This window comes from Leopardus geoffroyi, chromosome E3, assembly GCF_018350155.1.
Source record: "Leopardus geoffroyi isolate Oge1 chromosome E3, O.geoffroyi_Oge1_pat1.0, whole genome shotgun sequence".
Classification (NCBI taxonomy): domain Eukaryota; kingdom Metazoa; phylum Chordata; class Mammalia; order Carnivora; family Felidae; genus Leopardus; species Leopardus geoffroyi.
In genome coordinates this window covers 3757578-3773970 of record NC_059340.1, presented here as the reverse complement: position 1 = coordinate 3773970, position 16393 = coordinate 3757578, and the positions used below count along the sequence as shown (strand labels likewise).

At 49.0% G+C, this 16393-nt stretch overlaps 2 protein-coding genes across 16 annotated transcripts in view; both read left to right on the top strand.

Annotated features, from left to right (window-relative positions):
• The window catches only part of LOC123589361 (monocyte to macrophage differentiation factor 2), a 128839-nt gene that overhangs the window by 74900 nt on the left and 37546 nt on the right, over window positions 1-16393 (top strand). The gene's annotated exons all lie outside the window — the stretch shown is intronic.
• PAPOLB (poly(A) polymerase beta) lies at window positions 2777-7122 on the top strand. The gene has a single exon (XM_045461371.1). The coding sequence runs from the start codon at window positions 2972-2974 to the stop codon at window positions 4895-4897; it is 1926 nt and encodes a 641-aa protein (XP_045317327.1). The 5' UTR covers window positions 2777-2971; the 3' UTR covers window positions 4898-7122.

Here is a 16393-nt window from a genome sequence, read left to right as displayed (position 1 = left end):
CTTTAAGATGCCAAGCCGAGTGCCTAAGAAAATAAGGTAGGAAAAAAAATTAAAAAAGGGGCGCCTGGGTGGCGCAGTCGGTTAAGCGTCCGACTTCAGCCAGGTCACGATCTCGCGGTGCAGGAGTTCGAGCCCCGCGTCGGGCTCTGGGCTGATGGCTCAGAGCCTGGAGCCTGTTTCCGATTCTGTGTCTCCCTCTCTGTCTGCCCCTCCCCCGTTCATGCTCTGTCTCTCTCTGTCCCAAAAATAAATAAACGTTGAAAAAAAACTTAAAAAAAAAAAAAAAGAAAATAAGGTAGGTCAGCAGGGTTGAAAGAACCCCAAAGAGGTACTTTGAAACCTCAGAAACTTAACTGATTCTAAAGCTCTCATGGCTCTGGAGGCATTTGCCAGTCCTTGTAACCAAGAACCTTTATTTTAGCAGCTGCCCAGGAAAGAGGCAGAGCTTCAGGACCTACAGAGGTAGAGAAATGGAACTGAAACCCCCAGATATGGCTGCAACTCTCAAAGGGTGACACACTGAATGAAAAGATGGGGTAGGAAGAAGCTGCTACCTGGTAAAAGGAGATGACAAAGTGTTATCTTCCTTCCTCCCTCCTTCCTTCCTCCCTCCTTCCTTTCTTCCTTCCCTCCCTCCTTCCTCCCTTCCCTCCCTTCCTCTCCTCCTTCCTTACTTCCCTCCCTCCCTCCTTCCTTCCTCCCCTCCTTCCTTCTTCCTTCCTCCCTTCCTTCCCTCCCTGCCTCCTTCTTCCCTTCCTCCCTTCCTTCCCTCCCTCCCCCCTTCCTTCCCTCCTTCCTTCTTCCTTCCTTCCCTCCCTCCCCCTTCCTCCCCTCCTTCCTTCCTTCCTCCTTCCCTCCCCCCCTTACTTCCTTCCCTCTCTGTCTCCTTCTTCCCTTCCTTCCCTCCCTCCTTCCTTCCTCCCTCCTTCCTTCCACCTCTCCCTCCCTCCTTCCTCCCCTCCTTCCTTCCTTCCCTTCCTTCCTCCTTCCTTCCTCCCCTCCTTCCTCCCCTCCTTCCTTCCTTCCTCCTTCCCTCCCTCCCTCCTTCCTTCTTTATTTATTTATTTATTTATTTATTTAATATTTTAGAGGGAGACAGAGAGCACACAATGGGGGAGAGGGGCAGAGGGAGAAAGAGAGAAAGAGAATCTTAAGCAGGATCCATTCTCAGTATGGAGCCCAACACGTGGCTCAAGCCCACGACCCCGGGATCATGACCTGAGCTGAAATCAAGAGTCGGACGTTCAACCCAATGGGCCACCCAGGCGCCCCTAGAGTTCTCTTTCTTGACCTGGGGTCTGGGTGGGGAAAACTCCCCTAGAATGGAAAAATACGTTTCCTCTCACATGTGTTTGGGGTTCAAAATCGCACTACTCTGGTAATCTGGCTAGTCCTTGGAAGAGGAATTAAATTACACTGTACAATTTGATAGTGTACAAAGACATCTGATAGAAACAAAGCAAATCCTCTTTGGGAGGCCATCCACACAGGCATCCCAAGCCTCACCAGAGATGAGCTCACAGTCCCAAAATTATAAGACACGTGAAATGATGTTGGTCTGAGTTGGTAGAAAACAAGCTAGAATCAGATTATCAGGAATATTAAGAGTAGGAACCGTTAGTTATAGAGTATTAAGTAAGTTTAGTGTTCAATGAATAAAAGGTAGAAAGAAAACAGGAAAGAACGGAATGTCTTCCAAAGAGGCTGGAAAGATTTGGAAAAGAACAAGATAATGCTTCTGGTGATTAAAGATGTTAAGTATTGAGGGGGACCTGGGTGGCTCAGTTGGTCAAGCACTGGACTCTTGGTTTCGGCTCAGGTCATGATCTCTCGATTCATGGGTTTGAGGACCACATGGGGCTCCATGCCATCAGCCAGAGCCTGCTTGGGATTCTGTCTCTCTCCCTCCGCCCCTCTCCCACTCGTGTGTGCGCACTCCCCCTCCCCCCCCCCAAAATAAATAAACTTTAAAAAAGTATTGAAATGGATACTTCAGTGACGGCTTAAACAGCAGACTAACTGCAACTGAATCAGAGAACTGAGAGGTAGACCCGGCATCGCCCGGAAAGAAAGGGGAGGCGGGAGACCTGGAGAGCCCAATGAGAGAGTCCAGCACGTGTCCGCATGAAGCGCATCGGTGGTGGGGAGGGCATATTCCAAGGACATGCCTGGAATCTTCCTGGGGTCATGACACGAAAACCGCGCATCTTACGGTTCAGAAATCACCGTGTACGATAAGATAAGGGAAAAGTTTATCCGTCGACACCCGGTGGCGGTATCGCAGGACGTGGAGGGCAGGGAAGATTTGTATCGCTGCCAGAAAGACAGGTGAGCGGGTCGGCCGGACTGCAGACTTCTCAACAGAAGCCGTGGAAAGCAGAGGCGCGGGCGCGGAGGACCTTCAAGGCTGGAAAGAACAGAACCGTCGACCCCGAGGTGCCGACAGCGCTAAGCCCCCAGGCAGGCACCTGGCCACGGAGGACGCAAAGGGACGCTTGGCAGCAGCAGGCCCTGACTGCGAGGCGTTTCCGAAGGACGGGCGTTAGGGCGGAGGCCCCCCGGAAGCTGCTCCTGGAGAGGAAGTAGATCTGAGGTGCGAGGCACTGGAGACCCAGGCGGTAGATGGTAGGTGTGCGTAAACGGTACTGACGAGGCGCACCCCTGCCCGCCGGCGCTGCCCAACCCCCCCCCCCCCGCGAAACTACAACTCCCGTGGGGCTCTGCGCGCCGCGCAGGCGTCGTGGCGTGCGTGGCCTGCGCGGCCGTTCTAGAACGCCGTGCCGAGGGCCCCGGCGCCATGTTGGGGCTGAGGGGAAGGCAGAGAAGCGCTTGAAGCGGCGGGAGCGGAGAGGGAGCGGGAGCGGGTTGGACCCGGGCCGGCAGGAGCCCCGCCCCTCCCGCCTCAGCGGATCATGACCCGGGCGGAGGTCGCGGTGGCGGGGGAAGTGGCGTGGCGGGGCCGGCGCTAGAGATGATGCCGTTTCCGGTGACGACCCCCGGATCACAACAGACCCCGCCGCCGCCCAAGCGCTGTGGCGTCTCCTCCCCCGTCAGTTTAGCAGCCCCCAAGGAGACTGACTGCGTACTTACCCAGAAGCTAATCGAAACCCTGAAGCCCTTCGGGGTTTTTGAAGAGGAAGAGGAACTGCAGCGCAGGATTTTAATTTTGGAAAAATTAAATAATCTGGTAAAGGAATGGATACGGGAGATCAGTGAAAGCAAGAGCCTTCCACAAGCTGTAATTGAAAATGTTGGCGGGAAAATCTTTACGTTCGGCTCTTACAGGTTAGGAGTACACACGAAAGGTGCCGATATCGATGCGTTGTGCGTTGCTCCAAGACATGTTGACCGAAGCGACTTTTTCACCTCGTTCTATGATAAATTGAAACTACACGAAGAAGTGAAAGATTTAAGGGCTGTTGAGGAGGCGTTTGTGCCAGTTATTAAACTGTGTTTTGATGGGATAGAGATTGATATTTTGTTTGCAAGGTTGGCGCTGCAGACCATTCCAGAAGATTTGGACCTAAGAGATGACAGTCTGCTTAAAAATTTAGATATTAGATGCATAAGAAGCCTTAACGGTTGCCGGGTGACAGATGAAATTTTACATCTAGTACCCGACATTGACAACTTCAGGTTAACTCTGAGAGCTATCAAATTGTGGGCCAAATGCCACAATATCTATTCCAATATATTAGGTTTCCTAGGAGGTGTTTCCTGGGCCATGCTAGTGGCAAGAACTTGCCAGCTCTATCCAAATGCAATAGCATCGACTCTTGTACGTAAGTTTTTCTTGGTGTTTTCCGAATGGGAGTGGCCAAATCCAGTGCTACTGAAAGAGCCTGAAGAACAGAACCTTAATTTGCCTGTATGGGACCCAAGAGTAAATCCCAGTGATAGGTACCATCTTATGCCCATAATCACACCAGCGTACCCACAGCAGAACTCCACATACAATGTGTCTGTTTCCACAAGGATGGTCATGATTGAGGAGTTTAAACAAGGGCTGGCCATTACACACGAAATTTTGCTGAGTAAGGCAGAGTGGTCCAAGCTTTTTGAAGCTCCAAGCTTCTTTCAAAAGTACAAGCATTATATTGTACTTCTAGCAAGCGCACCAACAGAAAAACAACATCTAGAATGGGTGGGCTTGGTGGAATCAAAAATCCGAATCCTGGTTGGGAGCTTGGAGAAGAATGAATTTATTACTCTGGCGCATGTGAATCCTCAGTCATTTCCAGCTCCTAAAGAAAATCCGGACGGGGAAGAATTTCGCACGATGTGGGTGATTGGGTTAGTGTTAAAAAAGCCGGAAAACTCTGACGTTCTCAGTATTGATCTCACCTATGATATCCAGTCTTTCACGGATACGGTTTACAGGCAAGCAGTAAATACTAAGATGTTTGAGGTAGATATGAAAATTGCTGCAATGCATTTAAGAAGAAAGGAACTTCATCAACTACTACCTAATCAAGTGCTTCAGAAAAAGAAAACACATTCAGCGGAAGGTGTCACTTTGACAGCTTTGAATGACAACAGCCTTGACTTCTCTGTAGACAGTGAAGACGGCATGTCTGTGCCTTCACCTACTAGCATTATGAAGACCGGCCCAATGACTGGCGGCTGTCAGGGCAGAAACAGTCCTGCTCCTGCTATAATGGTGACATCTGTGACCAATGTGCAAGTTACTGAACTTTCCTTGCAACCAGCGAATCCCAGTGAAAGCTTGGGTGCGTCGGGGGAAAGCATTCCTCAGACTGCCTCACAACCAGCCCTTTGTCCGCCACCAAAGCCCACAGTTGCCAGAGTTGTTTCTTCTACACGTCTGGTAAATCATCCGCCCAGGCCTTCAGGGAGCACTGCAACAAACATAGCTAATCCTATAGTGGGAGTCTAGCAGACATTCTGACCTCAGAAAGGACCAAAGAAACTAAAAGAAGAGGAACAATCTCCTAAAGAGACAGTATAACTCCACTAGAAACCATTCAGAGAGTGGCTGGCCATCTGGAGAACATCCAGTACAGAACTTTTCAGTATCTCTGCTCTTCCTGCAAATCCTGCTCCTGTTACCAAGAATTCAGTAAGACAGACTGAACTGACAAAAACAACCTCCAGGGTCCGTAAACAATATCTGCCAACTCAACCTGTTGTCTTCAAATGCCACAGGAAGAGAATGAAGGGTACCAAACGAGATTTGACCCAAAATAGATTTAGCCTTATTTGGTAACTTCCTTTACTTGGCTAATCTTGATCAGAAGTCCAGGTTAGTAGGTGAAGCTAGAACTGTTATTAATGTGTCAGCAGCAGTTGTAGCAACTACTTTAAAGGACTAGTGCCCATAAAGAGAAAAAAAAAACAAACAAACCCTTCAGCTGGCAACCCCATGCCTGACATCTGGACTGGATTTATGTTTGATGCATTGTTGGGGAAAATTTGCAATACAAATTGGTATCAGAATTCCTTATACTGATGATGCACTGTATGTATATTTCTATTAGAAAGTAGAACTAATTTTAAGTTTTCCAGCTTGATGAATTCTAGTTTTTTCCTGAAGAGTTTTCTTCATTATTAATCGTCAGATGGGATGCCGTGGTGCAGTGTGTACTAAACTTCAGAAAAAGCGTAAAAGTACATCTAATTCGGTCTCTGTGAGGTAGCCATAACCCTTTAAAAGTGAAATGTCAACGCATAGGGTATATATTTGACGTTGAAGCAGTAGATAGTCTTTGGTTTTGCTGGGACACAATCAAGAAATGATGTATTGGTTTTATCTGTACAATTGTTTTAGAGCGCATACAATCAGCAAACAGCAAATACAGTCTCAGAGCTAACAAAACTCCCTAGTCTCTTGCCCTTAATCATTTTTCCTCAAACAGAACAGTTTTTTGCCTCTCCCCTCACCCCAACTCCGTTCTCTTTGCTCGTATGCACAAAGTATGCTTGTATGCAGATTCATGAAGATACCTGGAATGCTAGTATATTCTTCACCGTGATGTGAAGCCAACAGTCCTGTGGCCTCGTGGCACAAAACACTGGATTTTGGCTCCATGGCTAATATTTTACTAAAACTTTCCTAAAAGTAGCGAATTGGGAGACACGGTATTGGCCCTGGATGGCTCAGACGAGCTCTACGTATGGGAAATTTTGTATGCTCCACAGACTATCTGTTTGTGCTAAAGTGAATTTCCAATTTTAACATGTAAGCGAAAAGCCATTTCCCCCAAATATTTAGACCAATTTTTATTTTTAAAGGACTCACTAAAATTCATCAGTTAATTTTTACATGTTAAGATGTAAAAAAATAATTTCTAGCAAGCACTTGACATCTAGTCAGCTTTCTGTTTTTGTTTTATTCTATAAGAGATTAGGAATACCTTCCTTAAATTAAAAAAAAAAAAAAAAGACCACTCATAATTAAGCAGCAGAACATCCATGTTTAGGACACATGAATGGCCCAGATGTAGATGAATGGAAACGTAGTCTGCCTTAATCTGGACACAGTGAGCCTGACAGGTTTTCCAGTTAGCCTATCCTGATTCCGGCCTCCCCCAGCCGTGTCCCTTTCTACCACACGTGCATTTTTCATACTCAACTACAATTTCTTACGCCCTTCCCCTGCCCTTCTAGATTCACTTTCCAAGGTTGGATTAGTCTTCCCTTTAGGCTCTGCAGTACTTGAGGATTTCTTTTCACCCTTACTTTGTGATGTCAAGTACACAGCGTTCCTGGTTTCCACGTCTGCCCTGTCAAGTCCTTTACCCTTCCGGCACCCTAGGTCAGGTGGAGTGTGCACAGTAACTCTGTATTTCAGGTAGCTGTGGGGTCAGGTTGGAATCGCCAGGCACGAATTTAGTCTTGTCATTTCGTTAACACATAGGGGAAAAGTAGTTTATTAAGTGTTTCATGTAACGATAATTAACCAAGCTGGAAACTGGGAACTTTCTAGTTTTCATTACCTGAATATCGGACTAGTTTTTTTTTTTTCACATGATGTACGTAGTGTCTCATGATTGGAGTTTGCTTTGTTTTATAGCACCTGTACCCCTTGTATTTTTCGAGCACTATTTTGAAAACAGATGATGTATTTCTCCATTAAAAACAATAAAAATAAATAGCAAAGAAGCAAGCAGAGGGGTTGAAATCTGACAGAGTTCAGATGCTCTTACATCGTTGCGGAGGAGGATGAAGACACTGAGGAGTTTTTACTTTATTAAGGGCTAGAATTGATGTTACAATGTGAGGGGAACATTTGAAAGAGTTAAAACTTCAGTAAGGTAAAAAACGGAGTGAAAAAACTTTAATCAAAAGAAGGCAGGAAAGGGGCGCCTGGGTGGCTCAGGCTCTTGATAATAGGCTCAGGTTGTGATCTCACGGTTGTGAGATTGCGCCCCGCATCAGGCTCTGAGTGGGGCCTACTTGGGATTCTCTCTCTCCTTCTCCCTCTGCCCCTCCTCTGCTCTCTCTCCCTCCCTCTCTCTCAAGATAAACTTCAGAAAAAAAAGGGGGACAGGGGAAAGAAGGGGGGAGGAGAAGTATAGAAAGAGATAGGTAAAAAGAATATACTGTATAGTCTAAGATGGCAGAAATGTAACCAAATACACATCGCCGTATATAACAAATGGACCAAACTTTCTGACTAAAAAGGTCAGGATGCATGGGAAAACCGAGTGCAGCCGTGTGCTAGTTATGAGAGACCCATCCAAAATATGAGACATAAAAGAATGGGAAAAAAGTATGCTAACAACAAGAAACTGTTGTAGTGATGATATCATCCACACAGATTTCAGAGAAGTAATTACTAGGGACAAAAGTGACCACTGCTTTAATGATGCTGATACATTTAATTCATAAGTCATGTACCAGGAAAATAGAGCAATGTAAAACTCATTTGCATCTAATAAATTAGCCTTAACGTAAAGTAACATCACGAGCAAGGATTAGGAGAAATTGCCAAAAGTGTTGTTGTCTTAGATTTAAAAATGGCTCTTTCATTAATCGATACCAAGCAGACCAAAAAAGAAAACAAAAACAAAACAAAAGAACTAGGGAAACCGTTCTGAACACAACAGAGGCTGGCAAGCTTTTCCTATAAAGGGCCAGAGAGTAAATATTTTCAGCTTTGGGAGGCCATATGGTCTCTGTCTCACCTACTTAACTCCGCCGTTGTGGCGTGAAAGCAGCCAGAGACAATATGTAAACAGATGGCCGGGGCTTGGATTTGTTACCCATCCCCTGGCCGGCGTCTGTCATTCCTTATCTGTTGGACATTTATTCCAGCACCCTCCACCCAACAATTGGAAAGTGCATCTTACTCTCAAATAAACATTGGGACGTGTAAAAGTTACCCTCCTACTTGATCAGAAAGTAAGATTCAGCATATTGCAAATTACCTGATTCATAGAGCATGTTCTCTGACTACAAAACCGGTTTTTTTTTATTCAATAACAAAAAGCGTAGAGAAGAATTTCCTGAGGAAGACACACAAAAAGCTCAAACCACGAAGAGACGGATGAATCTCTTTAATTGTATTAAATAATGAACAGTGAAAAGTGAAAAATAAGCTAACGTGGGAAGATTTTATAATATATACAACTGACAAATGATTACTGTCTGGAATAGATCAAGGATGCCAGGAACAAGCTGTTTAAGAAAATCAGCTCGATAAAACACGGGCAAACAGGAAGTACAAGATACCCCATCGCATTAGCAGTGAGGAAACATGAATTAAGAGCATAGAAGGTAGGTCTAGGGGCACCTGGGTGGCTCAGTTGGTTCAGCTCAGGTTCAGCTCAGGTCACGATCTCTCGGTTCGTGAGTTTGAGCCTTGAGTCGGGCTTGAGTCGGGCTCTGTGCTGACAGCTCAGAGGCTGGAGCCTGCTTCGGATTCTGTGTCTCCCTCTCCCTGCCGCCCGCCCCCCCCGGAAATAAACAACAAAAAAAGAGAGTCTAACAACATCCAGGCTGTGGAGGAGGAGGAGGGGGGTGCTCCAAGAGCGCTGTGAGAGCCGGAAGTACCTTGTCCCCCTTGGGAGCCGTGGGAGACCATTTGGACTCATCTGGCACCATTGGCCGGCTCGCGTGCCTCTGCCACCATACTGTGGGGCACCGATGTGCTTCATTTTACTGGTCCCCCGAGCCTTCGAGGAGCCATGCTGTGGGCCCCCTCTGCAGCTGCATGCAGAACTCCGCACCCCTCCACGTTACCTCCGGTGTGCACGTAAATGTCACGATCTGCGTATGTCATGGTGTCAGAGGAAGCCTTCTCCTGAAGACTCTGTCCCATGGGTCACCAGGGCACGAGTACAGGGGTGTCGGTATCAGCATTTTGTAATAGCTTAGAGCTTGAAATAACCCAAAAACCAAAAACGGAGGGACGGATAGTGTTGTGTTCATGCAATAAACGGTACGGAGCTGCGAGTTTAAATGAACCACAGCTACGTACATCAACATGGGTGTGTCTCGTACGGTTGAGGAAAAAAGCAAACGGCGGAGAAATAGTGTGAGATAAGCAAAACAGAGCCGTGTAACTTGGGGTTACCAAAATGTGTGGTCTAACCATCAGTGAAAAATAAGGGAATGTTGAACACAGAATCCAGAATAGGGGTTCCTTTTGGCGGGGTGAGAGCTGGGGAGCAGGCGGGGAGGCGTAGTTTCGAGAACACAGGGAACCTGGAAGGGGTCCGCCTTTTTCAAGTTGGATGGTGGATGAAGTGGGGTGCATTTTATTATTAGTCTAAGTTATAAATGCTTTCGTATAGGAGAAATCTTCCATGATCAAAAAACCGGTCCCAAGTGGGGTGTTGGCAGCCTCTGTATTAATTAGGAACTGCATTTGGCCAGGTAACTGTTGCTGAACCCAATGCAGGTTTCTTTTCTTTGGCGATACAGCAGTGGTAGGTTCGGGGCCCATGGGGTGGCTTTCCAGGTCACCGGGGACTCGTAGCTCCTTCCGTGGCCAGCCCTCCCCGCCATTCCAGTTCACGCCTTCAGGCCGGAAGATCCCCTCAAGTGCAGGATGCTTGCGGGGCCGCTGCCATCACATCTGCCTTTAGGGCAGGAAGGCAGGAAGAGGGGGCCAGGCAAAGGTGTCCCCGCAAACCGTGTGTTCCTTCCGCGGCGCTTTCCTAGAAGTCCCAGCGGGAACATTCCCTCATCTCTCGCTGACTGCGCCTTAGCCGCATGGCCACGCCGGTCTGCAAGAGAGACCCGGAAAGGTGGTTTTTGTGACTGGGCACGTTGCCTCGTCGTTCCTCACGTCATGCCGTTAGGAAGACGGAAAGAATGGATACTGACAGGCAGCGATAGCCGACTCTTACACAGCCCTCAGAGATATACAACTTCAAACACGTCCGAGCAGCTCAGGGATCCGAGACTTGAATGTGAATCAGAACTTGGGGGAGGCAGCTGATCTGGGATTTAGAGGAGGGCTGAAGCTTTAAATGCTCATACGAGAAAATAAAGACTGAAAACCAATGAGCTACCTGCCTACTTGATTAGGTCAAAATATATATCTAATGAACTCCGCGAGAGAAGACAGGAAACAATATAGAGCAGAACACATGCAGGAGAGAGGAGCAATAAAATGAAAAGTGGTATCTTTGAAAAGACTACCCAAAACTGGCAAGACTGAGGAGGAAAAGTCAAGATGGTACATAAACGATCTCAGGTGTAAGAGGGGATAGCGACACACTAGGGGTATTTAAAAAAGGGGGTGCCTGGGTGGCTCAGGTCATGATTTGTGGGTTCAAGCCCTGCATTGGGCTCTGTGCTGACAGCTTGGAGCCTGGAACCTGCTTTGGATTCTGTGTGTGTGTCTCTCTCAAAAATATATTTGTTTTAAAAAAGGATCTTACAGATAGTTTTTTGCTAGTAAATTAAAAAACTTAACATGCAGTGGGCAATCTCCTAGAAAGGATACAGCCTCCCAGAACGCACTCAAGAAAGGCAAAAACTTGAACAGTCTCCTCGACAGTGTGTGTGAGCATTCAAGCATGCACCCAAACCAGACAGAACCGTGAAAACACCAGCCCCGAAGGCTGTCCAGGCCAGTTCTTCCTCATGCTCGAGGACAGATTATTCCAACACTGCACCTCAGACTATTCCAGAGAACAGAAAAAGCAGCAGCAGTTTGTGAAACCAAGAAAACCTTCGTATCAGAACCAGAGAAGGGAAGGATGGGAAACGAGGGAGGGCCTCCCGTAGGCTCTCGCATGTGGCGAGCCCAGGGCTTGGATTTCTCGCGGTGCCACGGTTCTCTTTCCCAGGAACCAGCTAGGGTTTTCCCAGACAAGAACAACTCCTACCTCTGGGTTCTCTCCTTTCAGATTTTGGCCTAATAGTTTCTTTCGCTGTCGTTTATGGCTCATACGGCCAGTGTTGGTTGTTTTCAGTGGGAATGTTCAGCTGACTAGTCCTGATTAGACCGCTGGGTTTTAGGGAACGAGCACTTCTCTTAACGCTAACAATACACTTGCATTTAACTTTACATAAATGAGTTCACATGATGCAAACATCTTTTTCTTTACCATGGCGTCCTGCTCTCTGCCATATCAGTGCCTCTGCCATTCTGACCCCTCCTGATTTCGTGTTGACATCCTAGTACGTGCGTGTATTAGTTTCCTCTTGCCATATGATAAATTACCGCAAACACAGCAGCTTTAAACGACACACACTGCTCGGCTCACGGGTCGAGTCCGCGTGGCCTGGCTGGAGTCTCCGGGTATCCCAAGGTTGAATCCGAGGTGTCAGCCAGGCCGAGTTCTTGTCAGGAGGCTCAGCCTTACTGTTGGCAGAGTTCAGCCGCTCGTGGTTAGAGGACTGAGGTTCTTGTCCCCCTGCTGGAAACCCTAACCACCCCCCCCCTCCCCTTCAGGCCAACAGCGTGGCATTGGCTACTCCCTTCCGCGAGTCTTTGACTTCCTCACCACTCGTAAAGGCTCATATGCTTAAAGTAAGCCCACCTGGGTAATCTCCCTTTCACTGACCCTCAAGTGAACTGACTAATGAAACGAGTTACATCTGCAAAAACCTCTTTTGCCATAGAGAAACAAAGCCTCAACGGCGGCACGATGGATTCCACCTCCCACGCCCTGGGGAGGTGATTACGTGAGGGCCCGTTCACGGGGGCTCATCCTGGGCCGGGCCGGCCAAGACCCACAGCTACGTCCGTGGGCAAAACGCTCCAGCCATCTCCAGGCCCCACAGTCTCGTGCCGTTACGTATCCGTTCACGTCCAGATGCTCGTCGTGTACAGAATCCGAGTCAGGTGTGGGGCGGGCGCCTGCGTATATGCATTAAGCGCAGCTCAGCTCTACCGCCGGAGGGCACGATGCTCCCCACCCGCGGGCCGGTGGGACGGTTGGCTCCCCGCATGCGGCGGCCGGCCAGGTGCAGGACAAGAGTCGTGGCGTTCTGGGTCAGAAAGGGGGCGGTGGACGGCGACAAGGAGTCGCTGGTGCGGGTGGATTTTGAAATGCGGCCGGGCGAGCCTGGCTGGGGGCCGTGGTGAGATTTCCAGGCCTGGGAACACTCTGCTGGCCGTCCTCTGGGCTCTGAGCCACTCTTTGCTTTTCCCGAAAGACGGGACTCTTCTGAGTGGCTTCTTCTGCCTGCTGCCTGTGGAGAGCCTCTCTCCGTGCCGGGCTCCCTCCGTCCCTGCTCCGAGCTGCTCACTTCTGAGAACCTGCCGGCTGGGCCAGGCGTGGATTCCAGGGGCGGCCGGCCGTCAGACACGCCGCCCCCAGGGACGCTCCCGAGATGGCCCTTCTCTGCAGCTTCTGCTGAGAGGTGAGGATGCCCTTAAGCTTCTCCAGTGCCCCTGATTTGGTTAAGAGAACCGACGAGCAGCACCCTTGGTCTCTTGAAAGGGTCTTCGGCCCGGCGCTCTGGCCTTCGGATCTTTCTGAGGCGCCAGGAGAGGGTTGAGCAGGACACCGGCCCCTCTCTCTGCGCCACCCTCCGACTCTTGGCCTCCTTTGTCGTCCGGAGACTGAGGATCTTCAGTCATCAGTCCCGGTTCCGTTCTGATCACAGCTCCTGGTGTTTCTCTCCCTCTTTGCCTCCTGGGACAGGTAACAGGAAAGCGGGTGGCATCTCCTGAGGGGTGTGCTCAGGCACATCAGTCACAAGTCCTGCTCCCACATGACGGGCCCCCTTCCCGGGGTTTCCAGAAACACGCCCCCGTGTCCTTCTGAGCCTTTGCCGCAACCCCCTCGAGGTCCACACTCCCGTGACACGTGATCCTAGTGTCTTCAAGGCGAGGTGCTCCTCACCTTTTTCCGGGCCCTGCCAACAGGCACACGTGTAGTGGCTTCAAACCACACCCTTTCAGTGTCTCACGGATTGAGCGTGTCGGGAGTCTGGCACGCGGTGGCTGGGCCCTCCGCTCACTGGGTGGCTGTGGTCCCTACGGGAGCCCGGGGCCCCTCAATTCCACATGGTATTGGCAGCGTTTGGATCCTTGGGGTTGCAGGACTGAAGTCTCCATCTTGTCTCTGCCTTTCCTTCTTGTTCCGCTGTATGTGGACCGCGGGCCCCTCCCAGCTCTGCAGCGTTCAGACCCTTGTCACACATCAAATCTCTCTGATGTCTGTGACCAGCTGGAGAAAACTCTCTGCTTTGATGGCACTCGAGTGATTAGGTTGGGCCCCCCGGATTGTCTCCGTATGGTAAGATCAACCCCTCAGGAACCTTAATTACATCTGCAAAATCTCTTTGCCCTTGAACACAGTCATGGGAGTAATCCCAGGAAGCGGAGATCGTGGGGTGGGGGTGGGGGGGGCGGTCATTTGAGAATTCTGCCTACCATAGTGACCTTGTCTGGTTTGCCTGCGCTTGGGTAAGCCTGGACACACCTCAAACGTGTACTCACACAGGCTTTGATCAAAGTCTGTTGTTTTAGAAATGGGGCCACATACTTCGTTTTCCTACCAAACTCCTTTGGGAGGTCTCTCCACATCTGTCAGAGTTCCCGTTCACTCGTTTTAGGGATTATGGAATATTCCAGGGTGTGGATGGAGCACTACGTATATTTTGGGATCATTAAGAACACTTTTGCAAAACCTATTGCCATATATAATGTATTAACGCCGAATGTATTAATAATTGCAAGATGGCCAGTACCTACTTTCGACTAACCTAAAAATCAGTGTTAAATTGAACACCGTGCCTTAATAATTACTTAGGATTCTTAGTTTTGTACTTCCCTGAAGAGCTCTCATAAATGGAAGGGTTTATTTAATCACGGACTTTCATCTCTGTTAGTTTCATGCATACATGAAAAGACAAACACGAGTGAGATAAATCCAGTGTCTAATTCCCCTTTTCCACTCCGGGCTGTCCGCGCCCGCGTGCCCTCGGGAACACCCGGACGCACCCTTTCTGAGGAGAAGGCTCCGCTGTTAGCTCTGCCATTTTCTTCCCAGCCGTGGGCATGAAATTCTGCGAGTTCTCACACAGCAGCCAGAAGTCACGTTGGCTCTTCAAGTAATCCTTAAGTGACTGAAAGACTGTAGCGCCGCCCCCTGCCCCCCTGCCCCGCCCCCGGAGGGAATAACAACCAAGTTTCCACCTCACGGCCTGCCGCCACCTGGCCGGCATCCATATGAATGTGGGATGCTTTCCAGTTTCAAAGATGCAAATAACCTCGGGGATTTAAAATGTAGAGGACGGATGACGTATCCCCCCTGCGTGTGCGTGTTCATTCATTCCTTCCTTTAGTAGCTGGGACAGGATGCACATTGAACGTTTGCTTTTCACCAAAGCCACATGGGTGCACAGCTTCCCGTCACTAATTAAAAACAGCCAAGCCTCACGCCGGGCCCCAGCCTGTGCTTGTTCTCCATGTTTGCGATCCTCCGAGGGAATCGTTTTCATCTGTGAATGATTCTTTTTTTTTTGTCATTTATTTCCAAAGCTTAAAATAAGAAGCTTACCCTACAACGACTTGATTTGTTAAATTTCGGGCGGAGCTAGTTATGTCCCACCATGGGGATGGGAATGGCCCTCGTTCAACCATCCAGCTCCGGTGGCCCGTGCTCTCGGTGAGCTTGGGGCTGGGGCCGGATTAGGCAGGGGGTGTACGTTGTTTCAGCCAGATGTGGCTTTTCACAGCTGAAGGTGGGTCTGTACAAGGGCGACTTTTCCTGGCGGCCCGACCTTTAGTTTCTTGGAAGTGAATTACTGCCATCATTGTTTGTTTCCTCTTTCTGTCGGTGCTTCTCGCGAGTCCAGTTTCCCGCAGCCCTCTGCCCGTTGTCCTGCCTCAGGATGCTCAGCTCTATGGTGTATTTTATCAATTCCAGCGTTTTTGGGGTCCGCTGCCTCGCTTCAGTCTGGGCTGGCTGCCCCTGAAGGCTGCTCTGAGCTGTCATTCCCTTGGCGTCCCTCTGGGGAAGGAGCCCCTGGCTTTCATTGTCCCTTCCTCGTTCTAGGTCCCCCCCACCTCCCGTCCTGGTGGAGTCTCTCCCCGGTGGCGTCCTGAGAAAGTGCACCTGGGAATTAAAATTGCTCAAGACGCTGTATGTTTAAAAAGATCTTTATCCTACTTTAACGCGTGATTAATAGTTGATCTGGGTGTGGAGTTTTAGAATGAAAGCAACTTTCTTCCTAGAATTTTGAAGGCGTTGGTCCGTTTCCAGTAACTTCCAGCGCCCCCCCCCCCCCCCCCAGGGAACTGCTAGACGTTGTGCTTCCTCACCCCTCATGTTCAGTCGCTTTCTTCTCCTTCTAGAAACATCTCATTTCTCTATGCTGCTCCCTCCCAGCCTCGCTCTGAAGAGCCAGGCTGTGTGCCTTGGAAGGGGTGTGTTTCTACTCTGGTGTGAGTCTTGCCTTCTTATTTAAAAAAAATTATGGTCGTATCCGTTACCATATTTATTCAAATTATACCCAATTGCATATTTTGACCCTTCGTGCGTTTTTAACCTCTCTTGTGTGTTGGGCTTTTTTTTATTTTTATTAAAAAAATTTTTTTTTTCAACGTTTATTTATTTTTGGGACAGAGAGAGACAGAGCATGAACGGGGAGGGGCAGAGAGAGAGGGAGACACAGAATCGGAAACAGGCTCCAGGCTCTGAGCCATCAGCCCAGAGCCCGACGCGGGGCTCGAACTCATGGACCGCGAGATCGTGACCTGGCTGAAGTCGGACGCTTAACCGACTGCGCCACCCAGGCGCCCCTTGTGTGTTGGGCTTTTAATGGGCCATTTTAATCTAAAAACTCAGGATCTGAAAAATTTAGAACTCTGTTCTGAAAAATTATGTTATTCCTTTGACGATTTCTTCGGGCTCTTCTGTTATTCAGGTTCTGGATCTTTTTTTCTGATTTTTCGGTCTCCTAGTTTCTCTTCTTTGTCGTTTTGGTCTACTTGCAAAGCAGTTTCCTCAACTGCCTG

Coding starts and splice junctions, on each gene's coding strand:
- PAPOLB (XM_045461371.1), top strand. CDS start 2,972: ATGATGCCGTTTCCGGTGACGACCCCCGGATCACAACAGACCCCGCCG.